At 39.3% G+C, this 23768-nt stretch overlaps 1 protein-coding gene across 2 annotated transcripts in view; it reads left to right on the plus strand.

Moving 5' to 3' along the window:
* Odad2 (outer dynein arm docking complex subunit 2) overlaps positions 1–23768 on the plus strand; it is a 136566-nt gene that overhangs the window by 44830 nt on the left and 67968 nt on the right. For both annotated transcript variants that reach the window (XM_069998205.1, XM_069998206.1), the window contains 6 exons: positions 4118–4264; positions 5308–5517; positions 7590–7832; positions 8080–8190; positions 11234–11388; positions 12839–13081. In XM_069998205.1, the coding sequence (XP_069854306.1) occupies positions 4118–4264; positions 5308–5517; positions 7590–7832; positions 8080–8190; positions 11234–11388; positions 12839–13081 (1109 nt within the window). The remainder of the gene's footprint in view (positions 1–4117; positions 4265–5307; positions 5518–7589; positions 7833–8079; positions 8191–11233; positions 11389–12838; positions 13082–23768) is intronic.

The raw sequence follows: 23768 nt of genomic DNA on the forward strand, positions 1-23768 counted from the left end.
AAGAAAATATTAAGAAGCAAGAATAGCAAGGAAGAATGTCCTTGGCATTGCATAAGTCAGTGTGGGTAAGAATTTGTCTGCAACGAAGAAGTCTTGTGGGGAGGGGGAGTATATTCTTGATTTGACTGAAGCCTAGTGTCTTGTGCCTTGCTGTCTGTGCTTCCAAGACATGCTTAGGTCTGAGTCTTCCGCCGGAAGTCTGCCCTGTACCAGAAGTCTTCCCTCTACTGGAAGTATTTAATGTAAAGTCTTCCCTCTGCTGGATGTTTTCCCTCTGCCAAAACTTTTTGGTTGAATCTTCTTCTCTCTTAATACAGGAACCTAGCTCTGTTCCTTCAGAACCCTCCCAGGACTATCTGGCTCCTTTTGGTCATTTATTTTGCTTTTCTTTTATAGAACTTTGTTGGAGAAATTGTTTTTCTTCTCCCCCCCCCTCTTTCCCCCTCTCTCCTTCCCTCCCTCTCTCTTTCTCTCACTCTCTTTCTTTTGGCTTTTCCTTTTAATGTGTCATTTAATTTCTTTTATTTACAGTTAACATGTATACTTTTTATGGTGCATGCCTTTTGTTTTTCTAGAGGAGAAATGGAAACTGGACTCATAAACTGACATGTTGAATTGAAGCCCCTTTGTACAACTATGTAAAGACAATTCAAACATTTAAAACAAGGATATTGAATTAGGAGACAGAGAAGTGCTAGCATGTATGAGTCATGTACTCCCAAGCAAGAGAGCTAATAACTTCACAGTAAGACACAGAAGAATTATTATTTTAAATTTTGATACCAACAGTAAGAAAATGGTTAGGATAACAGTTCTGTTGACAATAAGAAGATGCTAAGTGCTAAATAAAACAACCTGTTTTATTTCATAATGTGGAGCAGGAGGGCAGTCCTGAGCACCCTGAGAGGGCAGGGTCAAGTGACAAGTGGCTATTGTCAGCGAGGTCACCACAGGGCTGTTATTCATAGCAACTAGAGAAGTGGAAGAGATCAGCACAAAAGGAACAAGAGGAAAGGCTGAAGACTATTTCCTTCTTCATGTTTCAATGCATGGCCTCGACTAATTCCCTTCCAGTTTCTTATTTTAAAAGTCATAAGTTATATTGAATTTGCGAAGGATTTGCCTATGTGCATGAGTGATCTAAGGAGAGAAGGTGACAACTTCGATGTGCCAGGCCAGCTGTACATATGTATTATATAAATACAATTTTAACTTTTATTTATATATTAAATACTATTCATATAATGTAAACTGTATTTTAACATAATTGTAAAACACTTATAGATTTCTTGATATTACATTATCTACTTATATATTTCAGCCCATTTTATGATATTATAACAGAATATGAAGACTGAGTGACTTGTTAGGAAAAGATAACAGCTGGGCATGGTAGCACATACCTGTAATCCTAGAATTCAGGAGGTTGAAGCAGTAGGATTGTGAATTGGAGGTTAGCATGAGTTACATAGAAGGATCTTTTCTCAAAATTTATCAAAAAAAAAGTAAGCCTAGTACTGGTGGCTATTGCCTGTAATCCTAGCTACTCAGGAGGCTGAGACCAGAGGATCCAGGTTTGAAGCCAGATGGAACAGAAAAATCTACTAGATTCCATCTTTAAAATAACTAGGAAAAAAAAGCTAGACTAGACGCAAGGCTCAAGCGTCTTGAGAGCCAGTTGGGAGCAAGAAAACTGAGACCATAAGGCCCTGAGTTCAAGTCCCAGTACCATGAAAAATAAGAAAGCAAAAAGAAACTCATTTATGACTCTGAGGTGTACAGCCTTATATTTTGTGAGGGCCTTCTTGAATCATAACCTGGTAAGGATGTATAAATGTACTCTCATAAAAAGAGCCACTCCCTGACAATGCTATTAAATTATTCATGAGTACAGAGTTCTCATTACCTAGCTGTCATCTCTTATTTTATGCTGGTAATAATATTGGAGCTTGAACTCAGGGCCTTGCTATCTTGCTTGGCCATTTGCCCATGGTTTCTGTCTTTTTGCTGGTTAATTGGGGGATAATAGTCTCTCAGATTTTTCTGCTCAGACTGGCTCTATTCTGTGATCATCAAATCTCAGCCTCCTGAGTAGCAAGAATTATGGGATCATAATTCTTGCTACTCAGGAGGCTGAGATTTGAGCCACTGGCTCTGGCTAGTATTCATTATTTGAAGGGCAACCACATTTCTGCACGAGTTCATACAGAGACATTTAACTCCCAGCACTATGTAATTACATATATATTTACATAAAATTTATGAAATAGGTAATGACGACATAAAATGACCCGTGAAGAAAATAAATGTAATTTGAAGGTGCCCTGCCTTTGAAAAGAAATTTTAAAAGAGATTTGGGATTTTGATGTGGTTTTAAAGCAGGAGCAAAGGTAGCTGTTCGTGAGATCCTTTTCAAAATTAAGTCACTGTTTGCCCCACAGAAACATGGCTTCTGTGTCTTATGCCAAAATTCCCACTGAGCACCCCCTGAAATAGCAGCAGATCTCATGTTTACTCAGCCATGTTCTCCAGAGAATTTGCAAAGTAGTAATGACCAGTGGACATGGCTTAAAAATTCCTAGAGTGAATTCTGCTTTTAATTTCCTGGCTGATCTGGTTCACAGATCATTCATTCACTTTTTAAATTTTTTGTTGGTGATGTTGTTTGAACTCCTAAAGGAATAGCTCACCTCTGCTTATCAGGTGCCCTGATGAATCATGGGATTGATTATGTTGGGCTAGCTTATCACAACCAGGGAGTTGGACTTTTTCTTTCTTCATCCCACCCATCATCCCCAGGTGCTAGCGGACTTGCTTCCTATTTTCCCATAGCTATAAGTCCTTCTTGTCCTTGTTTCAGTCTCCATCCTCTGCTGCCTTCCACACTGTTTCCCTTTCTCCAAGTTTCCTACACCCACCATGTTGGCATATATCTATGTGTAGGGGATAATGGATAGGCTCTCATCCTCTAACACTCAATCCAGAGACGTCTCAGAAGGCATGGTGATTTTTCCAGAACACTTGGCCCCACCTGGAAGCAGTTCTGTCCTGCCATTGTCTACCTGGAGATCCTGTCAGATGCCACATGTTGGTGGCTCAGTCATCACACACCAGCTGCCAATCAGAAGCCCCTGTTGGGACCTGTACTCTTGGCTGGCTGGCTGGCTGTGGGTTGAGGTTTTCACAACAGTGCTCAGGTTTGACTCAATTGCTAGAGCAGCTCACAGGACTTAGGGAAACACATTTTCTGGTCTAGCATAAACCATATTTCCACAGAATGCTGATGAAGAGATTGGTAAGCTATGGGGGCCATGTCCTGTGTGGGAATATTACCGTCCAGGAAGTTCCAAGTGTTCTGTGATCCAGAAAATTCCTGAGCTCTGTTCTTCAGGACTCTTATAGAGCCTTTTTTATTCTCTAGGCATGATTGATGAAATCCTTGGACATTAATAATCAGACTTTGGCCCTTCCTAGTTCCCAGAGTTCAAGGAGTGAAGTTGAATGCCCTAACTCTTTATTGCTACCTTGGTCTTTCTAGTGACCTGTCTATATCCTGAAGTTCTGTGGGGCAGGCCAGTCAACCAACAGCCAACTAATTAACATGCAAAAGAGATGGAGCACCTTGAGGATTATAGAATGATTTTAGGATTACATGCCAAAAACGAGGGATAAAAAGGCCAAATGTATATGTCTTTCGATACGATAGTTTGTAAGAATAATTTTCAGATGTGATTTCATTGAACAAGAACTGGGAGACCATCCGGTTACCTCGATGTACAGCTTGCATTCTGCAGCTGTGGTGGAGGCCTGTCCTTTGACTCTCTTTAATCTTTTAATATCACCTAAAGTTGCAGCTGTTTGAAAGAGACAGGGCACATTTAAATTAGGACTCTTAACTGGCAGAACGTTTTATGATGCTCTGCACAGCTTTTTCATGCTTCAGCCTGGCATGATTCATGTAACAAATTAGAGCCCAATCAGAGAACTTAAAAATTTTAATGTGTACAGTACATTAAACATTTCTTAGTTTCCATGCCGTCCTAACTATCTTCGTAGTAGATTTCTATAGGAACATGGTTTTCTTTTATCCATTCTTTGGTCTTGCCTCTGTTTGTAGGGTGGAAATCAGACAGCCACAGTGATTGCTTTGTGTTCAATGAGGGATTTCAACTTATCCCAAGAGACCTGTCAGCTGGCTATCAGAGATGTTGGAGGCCTGGAAGTTTTAATAAATTTGCTTGATACAGATGAAGTCAAATGTAAGGTGAGTGGCTTTGTGGCAATGGCAGAGGGGTTTTGGGCTCAGCTCACGTTTGGATGTCTTCCAAGCTCTATGCATCTGTATGATTTATTGTCAGTTTCTCCTCTCCTTTTCTCTTCCCTCTCTTCCCTTCCTCCTTTTCTCTCCTATTCCTTCCCTTTCTTTCTTCTTCTTTCCCTTCTCTGTTCTTTTCCCCTCCCTTTCTCTTTCTCTCCTATCTCCTTTCTTCTCTTCTCCCCTCCCTTCCCTTCTCTCCCTTTCTCCTTTCCTCTCTTCCATCTTCCTTTTTTCTTCTGCCTTTCCCTTCTCTCCTCTCCCCTCCTTTCCCTTCCCCTTCTCTGTTATTCTCCCCTCCCTTCCTCTTCTCTTTTCCCCCTCCTCTCTTTCCTTCCTTCTCTCCTCTTCTTGCCTCCTCTTCCTTTCTCTTCTCCCTTTCTCTCCCTTTCCCTCCCCTTCCCCCCCCCCGTCTTCTCCCCTCATCCTTTATTCTCTCCTCTCTCATTCCCCATCCCCTTATCTTCCCATTCTTCTCTCTCCTCCCATCTTCTCCCCTTCCCTCCCCAACATTTTTCTTTTTTGTACTAGTACTGTAATTTGAACTCAAGGTTTCTCGTTCTAGCTTAGCTTCTTTTCCACTCAAGTGCTCAACTACTTCTGGCTTTTGCTCTTAGATTTGTTTAAGAGTCGCTCAGGTTTTCTACCCAGGCTGGCTTGGAATGAAGATCCTCAGATTTCCACCTCCTGGATTATCAGTGTGAGCCAGGGGTGCCTCACTATGCTGTCGATTTCTTTTCTTTCTCTTTCTCTTGTTTTTTTTTTCTTTCCTTCACTTTGTCTTTTCCATTCGTTTCTTGTGTTTCTGGACTGATGGTGTTTGTTTACCCAAATAAAGGAAAAGATGGAGGATGTGTGCAGCCTCTGGGGATGGAAACTATTTCTTAACGAACTTAATTGAGGAAGGACTTTAGGTAGGCTTAGACTTTTTAAAAACACTGCACTGGTTATATGTTAAGCGTTCATTCATCAATCACATTTTTCCCGTGTAGATTGGTTCATTAAAAATCCTGAAGGAAATCAGTCATAATCCTCAAATCAGACGCAATATTGTTGACCTTGGGGGATTACCAATTATGGTTAGCATCCTTGATTCTCCACACAAGAGTCTGAAGTGTCTGGCAGCTGAAACCATCGCAAACGTTGCCAAGTTCAAGAGAGCCCGGCGGGTGGTGAGGCAACACGGAGGCATTAACAAACTGGTGAGTACTGATGGACGGCCATGGCCAGTGGGCCTGAGCTGCCACCCACGGGGCCATCACCTCCCGGGACTTGGGGTTACTGTTGAGCCTTTATAAATGCCACATCTCTGCAGTGTTCTTTGACGGTTGGATGTTGATAAGAATTAGTTTTGTGTACTTCTATTAGCATGTGGCCTGAAAAGCATGTTCGACCTCATTTTGAAAAATAGAGACATTTTAAAGTATAGAACGGACACCTAGGGTATTGTTAGGGATCTGTTTATGAATATGAACAGAGATGGTAAGAAATGGTGATTCCAAGACTGGGGGTATAATCAGTATGGTGATTGTCTACCATGCACAAGGCCCTGAGTTTGATCTCCAGCACCACAGAAAGAAAGAAAGAAAGAAAGACAGAAAGAAAGGAAGAAAGAAAGAAAGAAAGAAAGAAAGAAAGAAAGAAAGAAAGAAAGAAAGAAAGAAAAAGAAAAGAAAAGAAAAGAAAGGAGTAGGGAAAGACAGATTGATCTCTGGAAAGTGGGACCCAGTATGGCAATTCTGAGACTGCTGATGTGATCTCCAAGTGCACAGTCAGACTGAAAGCCCTTTTTCAACTCTGTGGGTTGAGACTGAGAAGGTGCAAACAGCTTGGGTGTTCACAGTATTCAGTCAGTAAAATACTTATGGGTGTGCCCATAATAAATCATCTGGAAAGCTGGACACCTGTGGCTCACACCTGTAACCCTAGCTATTCAGGAGGCTGAGATCTGAGGATCATGGTTCAAAGCCATCCTGGGCAGGAAAGTCCATGAAACTCTTATCTCTAGTTAACCACCAGAAAATCACTGTGGTTCAAACTACAAGTGGTAGAATACTACCTTGAGTGACAAAGCTTAGAGACAGTGCCCAGGCCCCCAGTCCATGCCCCACAACTGACAAAAATAAACAACCATTTGTAGTCAGCTGTCACTATTGTGTTTGGAAAGGATATTTAGTTGTAAGGACTAAAATACATATTCTATAATATGAGGTATTGCATCTATGATCTTCAATATATTTGTGGTAGTGGAGTTTGAATCAGAGCTTTGTGCTTGCTGAACAAGTTCTCTACCACCTAAGCCACATGTTCCCCCCAGCACAATCCTAAGTTTGAAGGAGTTCCCCAGCCATCTAGAAACATATACACAAAATTAGAGATGCATACCAGAAGTACACAAAATTGTTCACAGGTGTCTCTAAAATGATTACCAATATTTTGGTTTAAAAAATCTAGAAATGTGTTTTTCTACATAGGCAAATTTGTCTGTCTGTCTTTTGTAATCAGAAAAAAAATGGTTATCTTAAGAACTACCAGCGAAAGAAAACAATTCTGCATTCTCCTCACCTTTGCCATGCCAGCAGAGATGCTGAAGAAGTCAATGTACTTAGAAACGTATCTTCTTAGTTAGGGTCACTAGTTCCCAGGTCTCTCCCTGCAGCCTTTATCTTGAAGATTGTCTCTACTTCTGGCCTCCATTTCTTAACATGAGAGACAAGTCTTCTCTATAATCCTTCTTACCCCCATGAAGAAGCAACAAGCATTTATTAAATGAATATGGATTTTAGCATGGACTTGGGGTGGGGGTTTGTGTGTGTGTGTGTGTGTGTGTGTGTGTGTGTGTGTGTGTCCTTGGGCTTGAACTCAGTGCCTGGGAGCTGTCCCTGAGCTGTTTTGCTCAAGGCTAGTGCTCTAACACTCACAGCACCACTTCTGGCTTTTTTTTGGGGGGGGTCATAATTGGAGATAAGAGTCTCCTGGTCTTACCTGCCAAGGTTAGCTTCAAACTGTAATCCTCAGATCTCAGTCTCCTGAGAAGCAAGAATTACAGGTATGAGTCACCAGCACCCAGCTGAGCTATGTTTTTGTTTTCTTTGAATAATTATACAAAGGAGTTGCCAAACAACAAAGCTGTTGATGAATACAATGTGTCTTGTTCAATGTCATCTCATTCATCCCTCCCCACCCACTCCTTCCCTCAGCAACCCTCTAGCAATTGCAGGATGAATTTTGGTTGAATGATGTCCATGTACATGGCATATGTCTATTCATGTAGGTGGCTTTATTAGACTGTGGACAGAGTACAGCTGAGCCCACTCTGCCGAGTTTGTATGAAACTAGAGACGTGGAAGTGGCTCGCTGTGGGGCGCTGGCCTTGTGGAGCTGTAGTAAGAGTCACTCAAGCAAAGAAGCCATTCGTAAAGCTGGAGGCATCCCTTTGTTGGCTCGGTTGTTGAAGACTTCTCATGAAAACATGCTCATTCCAGTGGTGGGCACGTTGCAAGAGTGTGCATCAGAGGTATGCAAACCACTTGAGTTTTCTTTGCTTTCTTAGAAAAAGAAAATGGAACCCATAGTACATTTATGAAATCAGTACCTGTGTAATATGGTTTTTCCACCGTGGATGAATTCAGACTGCTGTGTTAAGCATTGACTTCAGTCTCTTTTCAGCGAGAAAGTTTGTTCTTCATGATTATGAAGAAATGCAAATTGATGCAATTTTTTATTCATTAGACACACATAAATACTTAACTTTATATGCCTAGGAGAACTATCGAGCTGCAATCAAAGCAGAAAGGATCATTGAAAACCTTGTGAAGAACCTGAATAGCGAGAATGAGCAGCTTCAGGAGCATTGTGCCATGGCCATCTACCAGGTGGGAGCCATTGCCCCTCAGTGGCTGCTTCTCTTTTGCATATAGTCCAGGGCAGTGTTTTAAACATGTGATCTCCTTCTCTGGGGGAGGGAGAAGACACAAGAATCTTCGCCTAAATTTTCCCAGGATTTTCATGTCTGTGCAGATCTAAGAAGCATTATCTCTTAGAATAATGGTGGATACTACTGTATTTATATATGTTACAGAGAAGCATGCTTACATGGATCTGATTACCAACTTTTTATAAGACCTACATCTCTCATCATCTCCTAAAAGATAAATTACTTAGGATATGATAGTCAAAGTAAGTATAGGAAACTCCTGTGTTCATTTACACATATTCTGTTCAAAGTCAATTATCTTAGGATAATTTTCTTCTATATTTTGGAGACAAGATCAATGAATACATGTGTATTCTTTTTTTCTTTTTTTTTTTTTTTGTCGGCCGTGGGGCTTGAACTCTGGGCCTGGGCGCTGTCCCTCAGCTCTTCAGCTCAAAGCGAGCACTCTACCACTTGAGCTACAGTGCCACTTCCGGTTTTCTGGTGGTTTATTGGAGATAGGAGGCTCACGGTCTCAAAGCCCGGGCTGGCTTTGAACCGCGATCCTCAGATCTCAGCCTCCTGAGTAGCTAGGATTACAGGCGTGAGCCACCAGCGCCCGGCTCTGTATTCTTTTTTTTTTTTGTCGGTTGTGAGGCCTGAACCCTGGGCCTGGGCACTGTCCCTCAGCTCTTCAGCTCAAGGCTAGTGCTCTACCACTTGAGCCACAGCACCACTTCCGGCTTTTTCTGCTTATGTGGTGCTGAGAAATTGAGCCCAGGACCTCATGCATGCAAGGCAAGCACTCTACCACTGAGTCATATTCCCAGCCCTACATGTGTATTCTTATTACATCTTTTTATTTATTTATTTTGTTATCCAGCCCACTTTAAATTCACTTTTGTGGATTATAAATTTCATAGAGAATAGGTTATAGGATGGCCAAGAAGGAGAGATGACATTTACAAATGAGTGTCTGGCTGGTTACTGACCACGCAGCTTCTACCTAATCAGTAATACACATAGGATATGCAGAATGAGAGAATGCAGTGAAAATTCAGAGGCAAAGACAGGGTGTACTTCCTTTGGGGGCTGTATTCGTTTGCTGAGGTTTGTGATCCCTTCATAGTCCTGAAGGCTGGAAGTTCCTAGATGAAGGTGTCAGCAAGGTTAATTTCCTCTGAGGGCCTTTCTCCTTGGCTCATAGCCATCTTTTAGTGTCTTCATGTCATGTTTCCATTGTGTATGTCTGCATCTTCTCCTCTTCTTCTTATATAAGAAAAGCAGCCAAATTGGATTAGGGCCCATCCCAGTGATCTTATTTAATTTTTAATTTCCTGTACAAAGACCCAGTCCTCAAATACAGCTATATTTAGAGGTGTTAGGACTTTTAACATATTTTAACATATTTTGAGAAGGCACAGTTTAGTAAGTAAGAATATATAGCCTTCACACACACACACACACACACACACACACACACACACACATGCACACGCACACACACAAACACTTCCACAGGAATGACCATTAAGAGTTGGCTAGAAATTGTATTTAATTTTCAAAATTCACCATTGAACCCAAATCAAAAATTATACTCAGAAGGAAAACATGGCAGGCTTACCTCTGTGGCACATGATGATAAAGAATTCGTCTGGTAGCATTCACCAGGCATCTGGAAATGACAACAATAATAATGATAGTAAAAAAGAAAAGCCTATACTAACTTTATAACTTTATCATCTACTGGGTCTATAGCCTGAGAAGAGTGACCAGTTAGGAGTGTGTGTGCAATGTATATATACATTATAGATTATACATAATATATTTATAATGTAATTATTAATAATATATTACTATATTATATATACATATATAACTATTTCGAGGGATGACACAAATATGGGTAAACATGTTTGAATAAAATGCTAGGCACAATTGACAGAACCCAAGAGCACAAGAGACTTCATTGAGAAAATTCTTCATCTCTAGATGAAAGGCCTGAGTATTACTTTACATCTCTATATTCTCTACTACATTCCCCAAGACTCTGGTTGTTCTACTGTGAACATCCTCATCCAAGTACAGGCCAGTGTGGGTTTGTTACTGACCTGTCTCTGCTCCATGGGAGCCCAGGCTACCTCAGAAGCAGCTTGGGAGAATGACCAAGTCTGTAGAAACTTCTATGCTTCCTAGAATCATACAGAGAGAGAGAAACATTGTCAGATTGCTGCCAGTGTGGGAAAGAATTCTGTCCTACTTGGAGGCATCTTCAGAAATAAGATTCTTGGAAAAGGTGTTTGGTATTTACCACAGACACTCCTCAGTTTATGATGAGGTGACATTTTGATGATGGATCCATAGCAAATTGAAAATATTGTAATCACAAATGCTTTGAATATACCTTATTTGCTAAATAATGGGGCTTGGAGATTTCATATACTGTAAGGTGTTGATTGGTGGTTCATCATTGTAATCTCATGAGATTACAAACACCTGTATGTATTTATATGCCTGGCATGCTGCTGCCAGCTGGCTTCACGAGAGAGCATTATGCAACCTGTGATCCAGGAAGAGGTCAGAGTTCAAAATTGCCAAAATGGATTCTAATTGGTGTCTGTTGCTTTTGTACCATCTGGGAAGTGACAAATCCATAGTAAGTTGAGGAGGATCTATAGAATGTCAGACTCTTCAGCAATCACTGAATGGGCAGGTTTATTTATTTATTTATTGGTTATGGGGCTTAAACTCAGAGCCTGGAAGCTGTTGCTGAGCTTTTTTTTGCTCAAGACTAGCACTCTACCACTTTGAGCCACAGTGCCACTTCCAGTTTTCTGGTGGTTAATTGGAGATAAGAGTCTCATGGACCTTTCTGCTCAGGCTGGTTTTTGAACCCTGATCTTCAGATCTCAGCCTCCTGTGTAGCTAGGATTATAGGCATGAGCCATTAAGTGCCCAGCGCTCAAGATGTTTTGACCTCTGACTTCTCCCTTTCTGTACAGTGTGCTGAAGATGAGGAAACTCGTGACCTGGTTAGGCAGCATGGAGGTCTTAAACCCCTGGCCAGTCTACTGAAGAAGACAGATAATAAAGAACGATTAGCTGCTGTCACAGGGGCAATATGGAAATGCTCTATCAGCAAGGAGAATGTAACCAAGTAAGAGAAGGCATTCAAGTGGCCAGGAAACACTGTCTGTAATTTCATCTTGCTTTCATAAAGAGTTGACTGTACTGCTGCCCACACCTTAGGTGTGTGTGTGTGTGTGTGTGTGTGTGTGTGTGTGTGTGTGTGTGTGTGTGTGTGTGTGTGTGTGTGTGTGTGTGGTGTGTGTATGTGTGTGTGGTGTGTGTGTATGTTTATGTGTGTGTATATATGTGGTGTATGTGTGTGTGTGTACTGGTCTTGGGTCTTGAACTCAGGGCCTGGGCACTAGGATTTTTTTTGCTCAAGGCTAGCACTCTACATTTGAGCCACAGCTCTACTTCTGGCTTTTTGGTGGCTAATTGGGGATAAGTGTCTCATGGACTTTGCTGCTCAAGCTGGCTTTGTACTGCAATCCTCAGTTCTCAGCCTCCTGAGTAGCTAGGATTACAGGTGTGAGCCACCAATGCCTGGCTTATCAATAACTTTATAAGCCTCAGTAGAGCTTGCTGATATATGTGATCTTTCTGTGAATAGGCTGTTTTGCATTTGGACAGCCATGTAAGCTAGACATCTCTTAGGTTTCTGAGTGAAGGAATGAATGGTTCACGGAACCTTTAGACATAGAAGTAGTTTCATTATGTTTCCTTTTCTAAGAAAAAGAGATGAGTCCTCTGAATGCTAACCAACCACTCTTATAGAGTAGTCAGTTTTAGCTGGGCCTGGTAGCATACACTTGTAATTTCAGTACTGGGGAAGCTGAGGCAGGAGGAGGATCATGAATTTAAGACCAGGCCTGAAAGAGCCCTTTGAAACCTATCTCAAAAAAAAAAAATCAAAGAAGAGTTATTTTCAAATATGATTGCATCGTTTTATTGTAAATTTTATTTTAATCTTCAGATCTATCTCTTCATCTACAGAGGCCATATACTCCATGAATATTCTGAGACAACATCTGCTTTTGTCTCTACCTGATGAGTTTCTATAAAAAGAAATAACACATGTGCTAACACAAAATAACTTTGTTTAAGACTGTATGGTAAAATGATGCATAGATTAAAAGGAGAATTCATTTCCATTAAATATTTAGTATTCTTCTTGTAAAATTGTCTCTGTTAGCCAGCACAAAACTAGCAGATTGGAATCACAGATGCTCAGACTTGTTGGATGAAACCATAGTTGTCTTGGAGACTGTGCAGTTTTGTGACCCCAGGTGCAGGTCTGAGCTGATGGCTGGGTCAGGAAGTACCAGCCTTACTCTATTACTATATATCAAGCTTCAGTCGAGTCATTGGACAGTGGAGATTAAGTAGTCTCTCCATCATAGGGTTGTTGCACGAACATGAGGCATTTAGTAATTCTTAGCTGCTCATTTTCTTACTATTGATATCATCAACTAATTTTCCCCCTCCCTCTCTCTCTCTCTCTGTCTTCTCTGTCTGTCTGTCTCTCTCTCTGAATTCAGGTTTCGGGAATACAGAGCCATCGAAACTTTGGTGGGACTCTTAACCGATCAGCCCGAGGAAGTACTTATAAATGTGGTTGGGGCCTTGGGAGAATGCTGCCAGGAACACGAAAACCGAGTTCTTGTCCGGAAATGCGGTGGCATTCAGCCACTCGTGAACCTCCTGGTTGGAATAAACCAGTCTCTCCTGGTGAATGTCACAAAAGCCGTCGGCGCTTGTGCAGTAGAACCTGAAAGTATGCTGTAAGTTTTCCAAGGGGATGAAGAGATGGCACGGAAGAGGGGTGCAGGAAACATTTGGGTGGTCGTAGAAGAGTGTCAGCCCTTAGGACTGATAAACACCACTGACAAAAGCCACATGTTATCGTATAAATAACCACAAGAATACTAATGCATGCTTCGGTTTTAGTATTGATGAGCTGGAGAGCCGAGTTGGACATTCCGAGGCTTTACAATAACCAGTAATCATTTTCCAATGTGGAAACGTTTATGTCATCAGCAGATCTTTTCTCTGCCTTTTAGAGAGCAATTACCTATTGTTTGGTGTACCTGGGCTTCTCTGTAGTTTGATGTATTCTCTTGGGATTCTCCTCCTCATTTCTTGCCGAATCAGCAAACACACTTGGAGCCCCAAACTGTGAGCTGATGAGGAAAAGAGATAATGCTTTAAGTTATGTAATGCTTTAAGTGATCCTTCACAGTTTTGTCTATAAAGAAGGTAGGATTTAAATGCAGGTTGAAAATATTCAGGAAAACAATACCTGTGTATTGAACATATAGAGACTCGTTTTTCTTGTCATTCCTCAGACAATATAGAAGCATGACTATTTACATTATATTTATAGTCTATTCGATATTATAAAAAAATCTAGAGTTGACAGTACACAGGAGCATGTGCAGAGGTATGCAAATGTTCTAGGATTTAATAGAAGGGACTTGAATAGCTGCATATTTGTGAGCCTATGGAAGGTTCTGGAAGCAATTCTCCACGGATAATGAAGGACAACTGCGTATTTTATCTATATATTTATATATCTCTATTCACCTATCTACTTACATATGTATAAATTTATATACAGGTATATGTCTATGTGTATATATATATATGAATGTATATATACATATATGTGTGCATATGTATATGTGTATGTATATATATGTATATATGTATATATATATATATATATATATATATATATATATATATGAGCATCTGTCTAGGAAGGAGCAGTTTTGGTGGTTGGTTCATGGGAGGTGTGAATGCATGGTAAGCATCAATACTGATGGGGGGCAAACTGATAGATTCTAGACTCAGACAGCTTCAGTGTTAGTCCCAAGGCAGTCTGCTGGCAAAATTCCCTCTTGTCATGGGAGGTCGGCCTCAATTCTTTTCAGTCCTTCAAATAGATGATTCTCACTTGCATTATGAAGTATAAACTGCTTTAGTCAAACATTTGCCACCTTGAGTGTTAATCTCTTACAATGTTAATCTGAAGAATATTTACCAAATACATGGACGCTGAGCCCTAACTGACTTGACACTTAAATGTAACTATCACAAGCCAATCCAATCCTTTGTCAATTTGCTATTCATGTACATCTCTCTAAATGATAATTAATATGTAAATGAAGGCAATAGCAAAATCATACTTGTGTCTTACATTATATAACTATTATACACACACACACACACACACACACACACACACACACACACACACACACACTGAATAACACATTCATTATTTTCCTGGCATTCCATGAGTGGTATTAAATATCCTTTATTTAAGATACTACTACAAAAAGTGAATAATATTAAATACAAAGATGTAAAGTTGATAAATTTCATCTTACATGGTGAGAGAGGATAAAGGAGGGAAGAAAATCAAGGCCATATTTAAGCACACATAAAACAATAAAATGAGAAATTTTCTTGAAAATTACAGTCTTCACTTTGGTCCCTGGTCACCTGATCATGGCTGGCATTTATAGCCATTTCCTACTCTCCATGCACTACCTCCTTTGCCCTTAGCCGGAACTTCACCTTGGTGTAGTTCTTTACCTGCTGAGTGACTCAAACTTTTATCCTGAATAGTCTGGGCTTTGGGAGTCTTGTCTGGATTGGGTGGTTGTTTTAGCATTGACTTTATAATCATGGTATTACTAAGACACACTTTAAGGAGCCTCCTGGAATCCATACATACTCCTTTGTAGACACTAGGGTGTGTCTCTTCATAGCTAGGCACCAGTCACCCCAATCAGCCAATAAATCCCTTCTGTGTATTGATTTAGTGGTAGGAGTCCAATTTTAACTTCCAGTCCAACAGAACCATGGTCCTTTCTCCTGGTGAGAGACTTCCTCCCTGTGGAACTAAAATCTCTATATACTGGGGGGATCCAATCCTGCAACTCCTCTGACTATTAAGGCTTTAGATCAAGGGCTGAATGAGATTCTATCCTTGTGAGCTACTTATTATTTTCCTCTTTTAAGCAGATGTATTCTGCACAACTCTGGGGGTGCCGTTCATCTAGGCTACTACAGACAGAACACTGTGAATTGAATGGCCACAAAGAGAAGCATATAGGAATGTATTGTACTGTTTTTTTCGGCATTTGATCATTACTATGCATTCATACTCTTTTGGTATCTACCTTCCTTACAGCTCACCTTTCTGGCATTTGGAATCCGTGTATGTATTCTGTCACTCCCTCTCTTCAGAGGTAGCTCAAAACTCTAAACATAGAGCTTGTTTAATTTGATTCAATTCTGGATCTTCACAGCTATGTTTTTAATGATGCTGTAAAGTTTTTGAGTTTGGTATCTAGATCCTTAGTCTTAGATGCTTCAGACAGTAAGTGATCTGAATTGTTCACATGGTAACTTTAAGAGAAATAATTTTCTAAAGTATTTTCTTTTATGCATGGAATTCATTAAATCCTGAGGTCCTTGTCAGAAATGGCTTTATGAATTTGTCATTGTTGACTTTTCCTTTTTGTCTATTCAAATGTACTCAACTACCAATTCCTTAGAAGTTGCTTTGAATAATTTTCTTTTCTCTGCTCTCAGTTACCATTCTGTACTTTTATTAGAATAGATCCTGTTGAAATAGATTCTGTGGGATCACAGCCCTAGACATTTCCTCCTCTTTCAATACCTGCTTACACAGCTTTAAAGATTATTTCCCTAAAGTACCTATCTGACCATTTTGTTCTTTTACAAAGAACTTTCAGTTACTTCTTAGTGCTATAACACCGAATTTAAGTTCCTAAGTTTGATCTCTGAAGTATTTGCCTTTTCATTCTATCCTCCAGCCCGTTTTCATCACTTGAGGAAATCAGTTTAAAGGAAGGGAAGGTTTATTTTGGCTCATTTTTGTAGAAGTTTCAGCATTGGGTTCACTGTCTTGGGCTTTTCAGCAAGGCAGAACATCATATTTCACACACATAATAGAGCAAAGTGGATCATTTAATGGGCAGACACAAAGCAAAGAGAGATAGAAGAAGAGGCTGGAGAAAAAATATACACCTTTCAAGAGTATACCGCTAGGATTTTCTTTCTCATCTTGGTCCACTATCTCTCAAAAGCTGTGAATCCATGAATAAAATAGTTCATTAATGAGGTCAGAGTCCTTATGATCCAATTACCTCTTAAAAGTCCTATCTCAGAACATGACTCGCAATCAGACAGGTTTGGGGGTGTGATGTTAACATGTAAATAGACAATTATAATTCAGGCTTTGGTACTTAGGCTACATTGGAAGGATTTTAAGGTTTTAAGGATGAGTAGACATGGACACCCATGATCATTGCTGGCCAGAGGTGAAGGTAGCTTACAGACTACAGAGCCATGGAGAATCCTGTTGACCCTAGATCCTCATGCTTGCTAGGCAGATGCTTCACCACTTGAATCACACCTTTGCTTTAGCTATTTTCTAAGTAGATTCTCACTTTTTGCCTTGGGCTGGCCTCAGATTACAGTCTTCCTGCCTACTGTTAACGAAACTGGGATTACAAATCTGAACTCACACACACCACGCATAGCTTTTTTTTTTTTAAAGATGAAATTTTGCTAATATTTTCCTCAGACTGGCCTTAAATTGCAGTCCTCCTAATGGCTGCCTCTTGAGTAACTGGAATTGCAAATATGAGCTGGGAAACCGATTCTTGAACTAAGTTTTTAAGGAAAATGCATGTATCTATACACACCACACACACACACACACACACACACACACACACACACACACACACACACAAGATAACTGTAAAGATAGTGACTAGAATCATTCATGAAGTTGTAAGGGAAACTATAAAAGTGAGTAAGGAAAAAAAAAGAGTGTTTAAAGGAGAGAATCATTAAAATGTGTCAAATTCTTTAGAAAAGCATTTAATATGTTAAGAATTTAAAACTACCCTTTCTCATGTAACAACCTTTTGTACATGTCATGTACGCAGTATGGCTTTCTTGCAAATGTTTTGTTTTATAAATACACTAAGGCATTTTCGGAAAACAGCATTTTAAATTTGGTGAAAATCCAAACAATATTACTCGTGGCATTATATTTCAGACGTGGCTATTATTGCTAGTAGTTCAGGATTTATTGCATCTTGGAGCTTTACATTAGGTGTAAGGAAATGATAGATACTTCTCCTCTATGCAATTCTCACACAATTCATAGGTTAGAACTTATGTTAATGACTAATACTTTTATGTGTTAATGATTTGTAGCTGTGGCTAAAACTTAAGTCCTACCTCAGGATAAACATGTCAACTCTCACTGCAGTTTTATTAACTTTGTGCAATGAAAAACATAAGCAACTCATATCCTTAATATATTTCTCAGTAAGAGTCAGAACTATCATCTTTATAATAATAATAATTGAGCTACTGAGACAAGCGATTTTTTAAATGACTTTGTAAAACATTATTGGATTTTTACTCTGGATTACTGCTTTGAAAAACAATGTAAACGATTTCATATTAATGATGCCCTTGGCTTCTAAAATAGGACAATAGTTACTCCTAAATGTTAAGTTTGCATAAAGGTAGAGATTTTTTTTCTTGTTGAATTTTCCCTGTTGACTTTGAATGTCTTTATTTGATATGTATTCAAGTCATCTGGAGGTAATTTGGCCTTTAAGTATATAAAAAAAAGCACAGGAATATTGCAAAAAAAGTTCACACTTGTGTTTGAGGGAACATAATTTTCTAATAAAACACTATACATTTCAAATATCTAAATATATGGAAGATAAATACTCCAGAAATAGCTATGATTTATTTTCCATACCTCAGGTTCTTTAAAAAAAAATTCTTGTTAACTTCTCCTTTGAAATGGCACTTAGACTTACAGAAGAGTTGCAGCTCTTGTAACTTCTCCTTTGAAATGGCACTTAGACTGACAGAAGAGTTGCAGCTCTTGTAACTTCTCCTTTGAAATGGCACTTAGACTTACAGAAGAGTTGCAGCACCAAGTGCAGAATAGTTCCTGTACACCTCCCTTTCCTCTCAGTCTCACCATACAAAGGGAGAGTTAGACAATCTCCCATTGGTCTATTGTTTAATGTTTTCCTTCCATGGATATCTTTTCCTTCAGTGGATGTCTCCCTTTTAACTAAGTAATAGTTTAACAGGACTTTATTTATTTATTTATTTTTTGGTCAGGTCATGGGGCCTGAACTCTGGGCCTGGGCGCTGTCCCTCAGCTCTTCAGCTCAAGGCTAGCGCTCTACCACTTGAGCCACAGCACCACTTCTGGCTTTTTGCTTATGTGGTGCTGAGGAATCAAACTCAGGGCCTCATGCATGCAAGGCAAGAGCTCTACCACTGAGCCAGCTTCCCAGCCCCCAGGACTTTATTTTTTAACATAGATCTTTTTTTGTTTACTTCATTCCTAATTATTGAATCATCTTTCCCTTCCCCCTTTTTGTTCTAGTGGTTGTCTGCCTTTGTACCTTAAACTTTTCTCATGCCTACTGGTTTCTTAGGTTGTCATTTGCTGTGAAGTTTCTTCATTTCCATTGGTCTCTTTATTTTTATCTTTTTATACTAATGATGCCTCTTACTTTTAAGACAAGTGGCTATTACCACTGAACCACACCTCCAGCTCATTTTGTGTCTTTTAGCTTACAGCTTTTTTCTATGCTCTGAGTTTCTTTTTCCTTCTTACTTTTCCTTCCATCTTTCTAAATGCATTATTTCTATTTTGCCATGATAATTAACACTCAGACATTATTGCTCCACCTAATGCCCTGCTTTTTAATCTTAGATCAACAATGACATATGTGTATGCATGTGTGTGTATGTGTGTCTATGTGTACATGTGTATCAGTGATATATATATATATATATATGTATGTGCATGTATGTATATCTGTGTATAATTATCAAGTTTAATGGTTTGTGGCTCATTCATGAAAGGAAGTTCTTATAGGTTGAGGCCATTTTCCACACATACCTGGAGGACAGCCTAGGTAGCTGTAATATCGCTGATTTTAACTTTATTTCACTGTTTTAAAAAAAAAAAAACAAAAACAAAAACAAACAAACAAACATTGCTCTAGGCCAGGTGTCTGTGGCTTACCACTACAAGCCTAGCTACTCGGGAGTTTGTGCATGAACATTGCAGTTCAAAGCTAGTCTGGGCAGGAAAGCCTGCGAGACTTTTATCTCCAACTAACCACCACAGAGTCAGGAGGGGAACACAGTCCCTGAGTAAAAGCCTGAGACCAGCACAAACACACACACACACACACACACACACACACACACACACACACACACACACACACACACACACACACACACACACCCTGCTGCTCCAGTATTGCCTGCTTCATAATATTTAAAAAAATACTCTCTAATTTAATTTTTTTTCTCTGTAGGTTATATGATCTTTTTGTCTGAGGTATTAAGGAATTTTATTTCTATAATCTAATCACTTTACAAGGTTTGTCACAGAACTGATAGCTGTGATATTTCAATCTTGGTGATTCTAAAATATAGCTAATATAAAAAAGTCAGATTGATGTGTTTTTCTTCCTTCACGGGCTTAAAAAAATCAATTTTCAAATATATCACCTGTTAAAGACCCAATAGTGATGAATGCTTTTATTTAAAAAGTGTTATGAACTCATGTACCTTCATGATTTATTTAATCTCCAGTGTTCTTTTGTAATGTATGTGTGCGCATGCCTGTGGGCCCCAATAGTGTGCTTGAACTCAAGGCCTAGGCTCTGTCCCTTAACTTTTTCACTCAAGGCTGGTGTCTACCACTTGAACCACACCTCTGCTTCAGCTTTTTGGTGGTTAGAGAAAAGAGTTTGATGGATTTGACTGCCTGGTTTGGTTTGAATCATTTGGTTTACAGGTATGAGCAACCAATGTTCTTTTACACAAAGGCTGTATACACAACTTAAAACATACTGAAATCCTAATGCTATAAATTCTCTGTTTTATAAAAATAACCTTCAGATAGAAAGGTCAACTTTCAAACATATTTTCTATAAAAACATTCAATTTCATGTGCTTTAGAAGAGAATTGTGTAGTATGGTTTTATTAATATTTGGAAGTTCCCAGGAATGTAGGAAATTTTATGCAACCATTTACTTAAATGATACACTAATTGCCCACAATATATGCAATAAAATATTTTCCTTCCACACACTGTAAAATAAATGTTTGTTGAACTGATTGTTACATGGTCCAGTGTTATGTGATCATGTAATGAAAGGCTCTTCTACAAATTAGACACACCAGGACAAATGAAAACTTACCATGGGATCTGTAACTCCCAATTGCCTGGCTTTTGTGGCTCAAACATAATTATGCTGCATTTACATAGTTTTTAAAAGATGTTTTACATAGGGTTTATTTGTTCTTTCTAAAAAGGAAGAGAAGTAAAGCTATGTTGTATATGGAAGGGATTTAGCCTCTGTGGCTTCCTATATATTCCTTTTGCCACAGAACTAGGGTTTATACAGGGTTTATACAGGATACAAAATATATGTTTAACATGTTTGTAGAATAACATTGTTCCTCCTTACTTGCTTTCCTTCATATATTTAAGACGTAGTTTTAACTGAGATGTAAAACTGCAAAGTGAAAAGTAATTGAATTGCTTAATCTTCTAGATCTCAATTAAAAAAAAGAACAACAAAAACAAACACTGGGCATTTCTTTTTTGAGCATTATGTAGATTTTAATTAATCACATAACATATTTTAGCTGGCCAAATGCAATATGTGCTTGATTTGAGAGCTGAATAAATGAGCTTGTAAAATGTTATTTGCTGTGTGGGACAAGATGTGGGTTTTAAAGTGAATGCAAAGCAATATTAAGCTTTGAATTTCTAAGATATAATCCATGCATATAATGTAAGTGAACATACTGGTAACTTGCCAGGAGTGAGGGACTTCTTTATCTGTCATCACGCTGAGAATTAGAACATTTTCATTACCTCAGACACTGCTGGTGCTTCTCTTGATCAAGCCTGGTAGACAACTGGTTTGAGCAGAGCACCATTTGGGGGTCAGTTATTGGTATCTTCTTCTGTTTTCATTACTTTAAACTTTTAAAAAACATACTAAGGTGGTGCTAGTGGCTCATGCCTGCAATCCTAGCTACCCAGGAAGCAGAAGTTCAAAGCCAACCTGGGCTAGAGTATCTGTGAGACTCCTATCTCCAATAAACCACCAAAAAGACAGAGCAGTGGCTCAGTGGTAGGTTTCTAGCCTTGAACAAAAAAAAAGCTAAGGGATAGAGCATAGGCCCTGAGTTCAAGCCACACCCCCACACACACACACATAGAGAAAGAAAGAAAGAAAGAAAGAAAGAAAGAAAGAAAGAAAGAAGGAGAAAAGGATGGAAAGAAAGAAAAGGATGGAAAGAAAGAAAAGGATGAAAGAAAGAAATTTCTTTATTTCTTTCTGAAGCATTCAGAATACTTACAGTTTCTATACAGTGATATCTAATACTTTGTTTTCTCACAACATGATACTGATAGGAAGCCATAAGCATAAAAAGTGTTTAAACTTGGGCTTCAAATACTTACTTTAAAAAAGTTTTATTATCTTTAAAAAGTTGTACAAAGGAGTTTCCATTTAAGAGAATGGTTTACAAATACAATGCATCTTGATCGGTGCCACCCCCAAATTTCTTGAGGTACCTTTCTTCTTATTAGAAATAACTTTTACTATTTACATCACCCACTGCACAAATTTATTCCAAGCTGATATCCAACTTGAAGCCTTTGAAATAATACTTTTTTTTCTTGGCAAACTCATCTCAGGTAACCAGGAAAATAGATTTTTTTTTGCGGGGGGGGGGGGTCCGGTCGTGGGGCCTGAACTCTGGGCCTGGGCGCTGTCCCTCAGCTCTTCAGCTCAAGGCTAGCACTCTACCACTTGAGCCACAGCACCACTTCCAGCTTTTTTCTTTTGGCTTATGTGGTGCTGAGGAATCGAACCCAGGGCCTCAGGCATGCAAGGCAAATGCTCCACCACTGAGCCAACTTCCCAGCCGGAAAATAGATTATTTTTAAATGTCAATTTTCTTTCTAGGGTTGGTCCTGGGGCTTGATTTCAGGGCCTGGGTGCTGTCACTGAGCTTTTTTTTTTTTTTTTTCAGTCAAGGCTAGAACTCTACCTCCTAAGCCACAGCTCTACTTCTGGCATTTTTGGTAAAGACTTTTCTGTCTAGGCTTTCAAACAGTGATTGCTAGATCTCAACTTCCTGAGTAGCTAGGATTACAGGAGTGAGCCACCAGCTCCTGGCTTAAATTCCAATTTTCTTCTTCTTTTCTTTTCTTTTCTTTTTTTGTTGGGGGGCAGTATTTTCTGTCATATATTAGTTTTCCACCAGGTAATTCTATAGCTTCAAAATCTTTCCCTCAAAATTAAAACCAAAAAAAATCAAAAGTTCAGAACTAAATCACGTGGCCCTTTTTCTTCTTGTCTCCTCCCAGTTCAAAATGCTTAATGACCAGCATCCTCTTGGACCTACAGTTAGGTTCAACACATTCTAGCCTCAGCACAATCTTCTTGGTGGCTTTCAGCTTTCATTTGGAATATTGGCTTGGTCTGCCCACCATAGCCACTCTGCTTCCGATCGTTGTGCCTCTTCCCTTGGCCATACAGGGAATCTTTGTCTTTTTGTGCTGGTCACTTTGTGAAGCTGGTGCTTGCCATACTTCCTACAGAACGTCCTTCTGGTTTTGGGTACATTGACCATCTTTGCAGTAGAGCTGACCGGAGACTCAGAAACCATGATATGTACTTCACAGTGCCTAAATTCCAATTTTCAAGGAAGAGTTTGAATGGCCTTTAGGCTGGTCAATTTTTTTTTTTCTATCCATGGAGAATTGCTGCATGTACCTAAAAGCAACTGGAGAGGAAAAGTCAATGGAATTTGGATGTTCTTTATCTTTTTTTCTCCCCTAATCTGCTTAGAGTTTAATATCTGTGTCTGCAACAAAGCCACATTTGTGGATATTAGGTTTTGTTCTGCTGCCTTTGCTTCAAGTACTCCATGGGCTGCACTACAAGGTTGTGCTACCACCTGGGTATATAAACAGATGACAGATGGTGCAGTGATTTCTCAGACAATATTCACTTTTCAGCTAGTCATGAAGTTATTTTGATTACAGTATGCTTAGGTAATTACCACATGGTCTGCAGTGTTAGGCTTGCTCGGAAGGGAGCTTGCAGAAAACAAGTTTTGTTTTATTTGTGCCCAACAACACATTCACTGTGGTGTCATGATTTTAATTCCTAATGCTAAATTAGCACTGAAGGAGTTTAAAATATGCCTTATAGTAAGGTAACTCAAATATAGACAAAAATTATTTAAATATAGGTCACTGCACAGATTTGAGGCATAAATATTTGTTTTGGAAAGTATTTAGATGTTATTAATAGGAAAGAAACCAG

Source organism: Dipodomys merriami, unplaced genomic scaffold, assembly GCF_024711535.1.
Source record: "Dipodomys merriami isolate MVZ:Mamm:240054 unplaced genomic scaffold, mDipMer1.0.p SCAF_51, whole genome shotgun sequence".
NCBI classification, from domain to species: Eukaryota; Metazoa; Chordata; class Mammalia; order Rodentia; family Heteromyidae; genus Dipodomys; species Dipodomys merriami.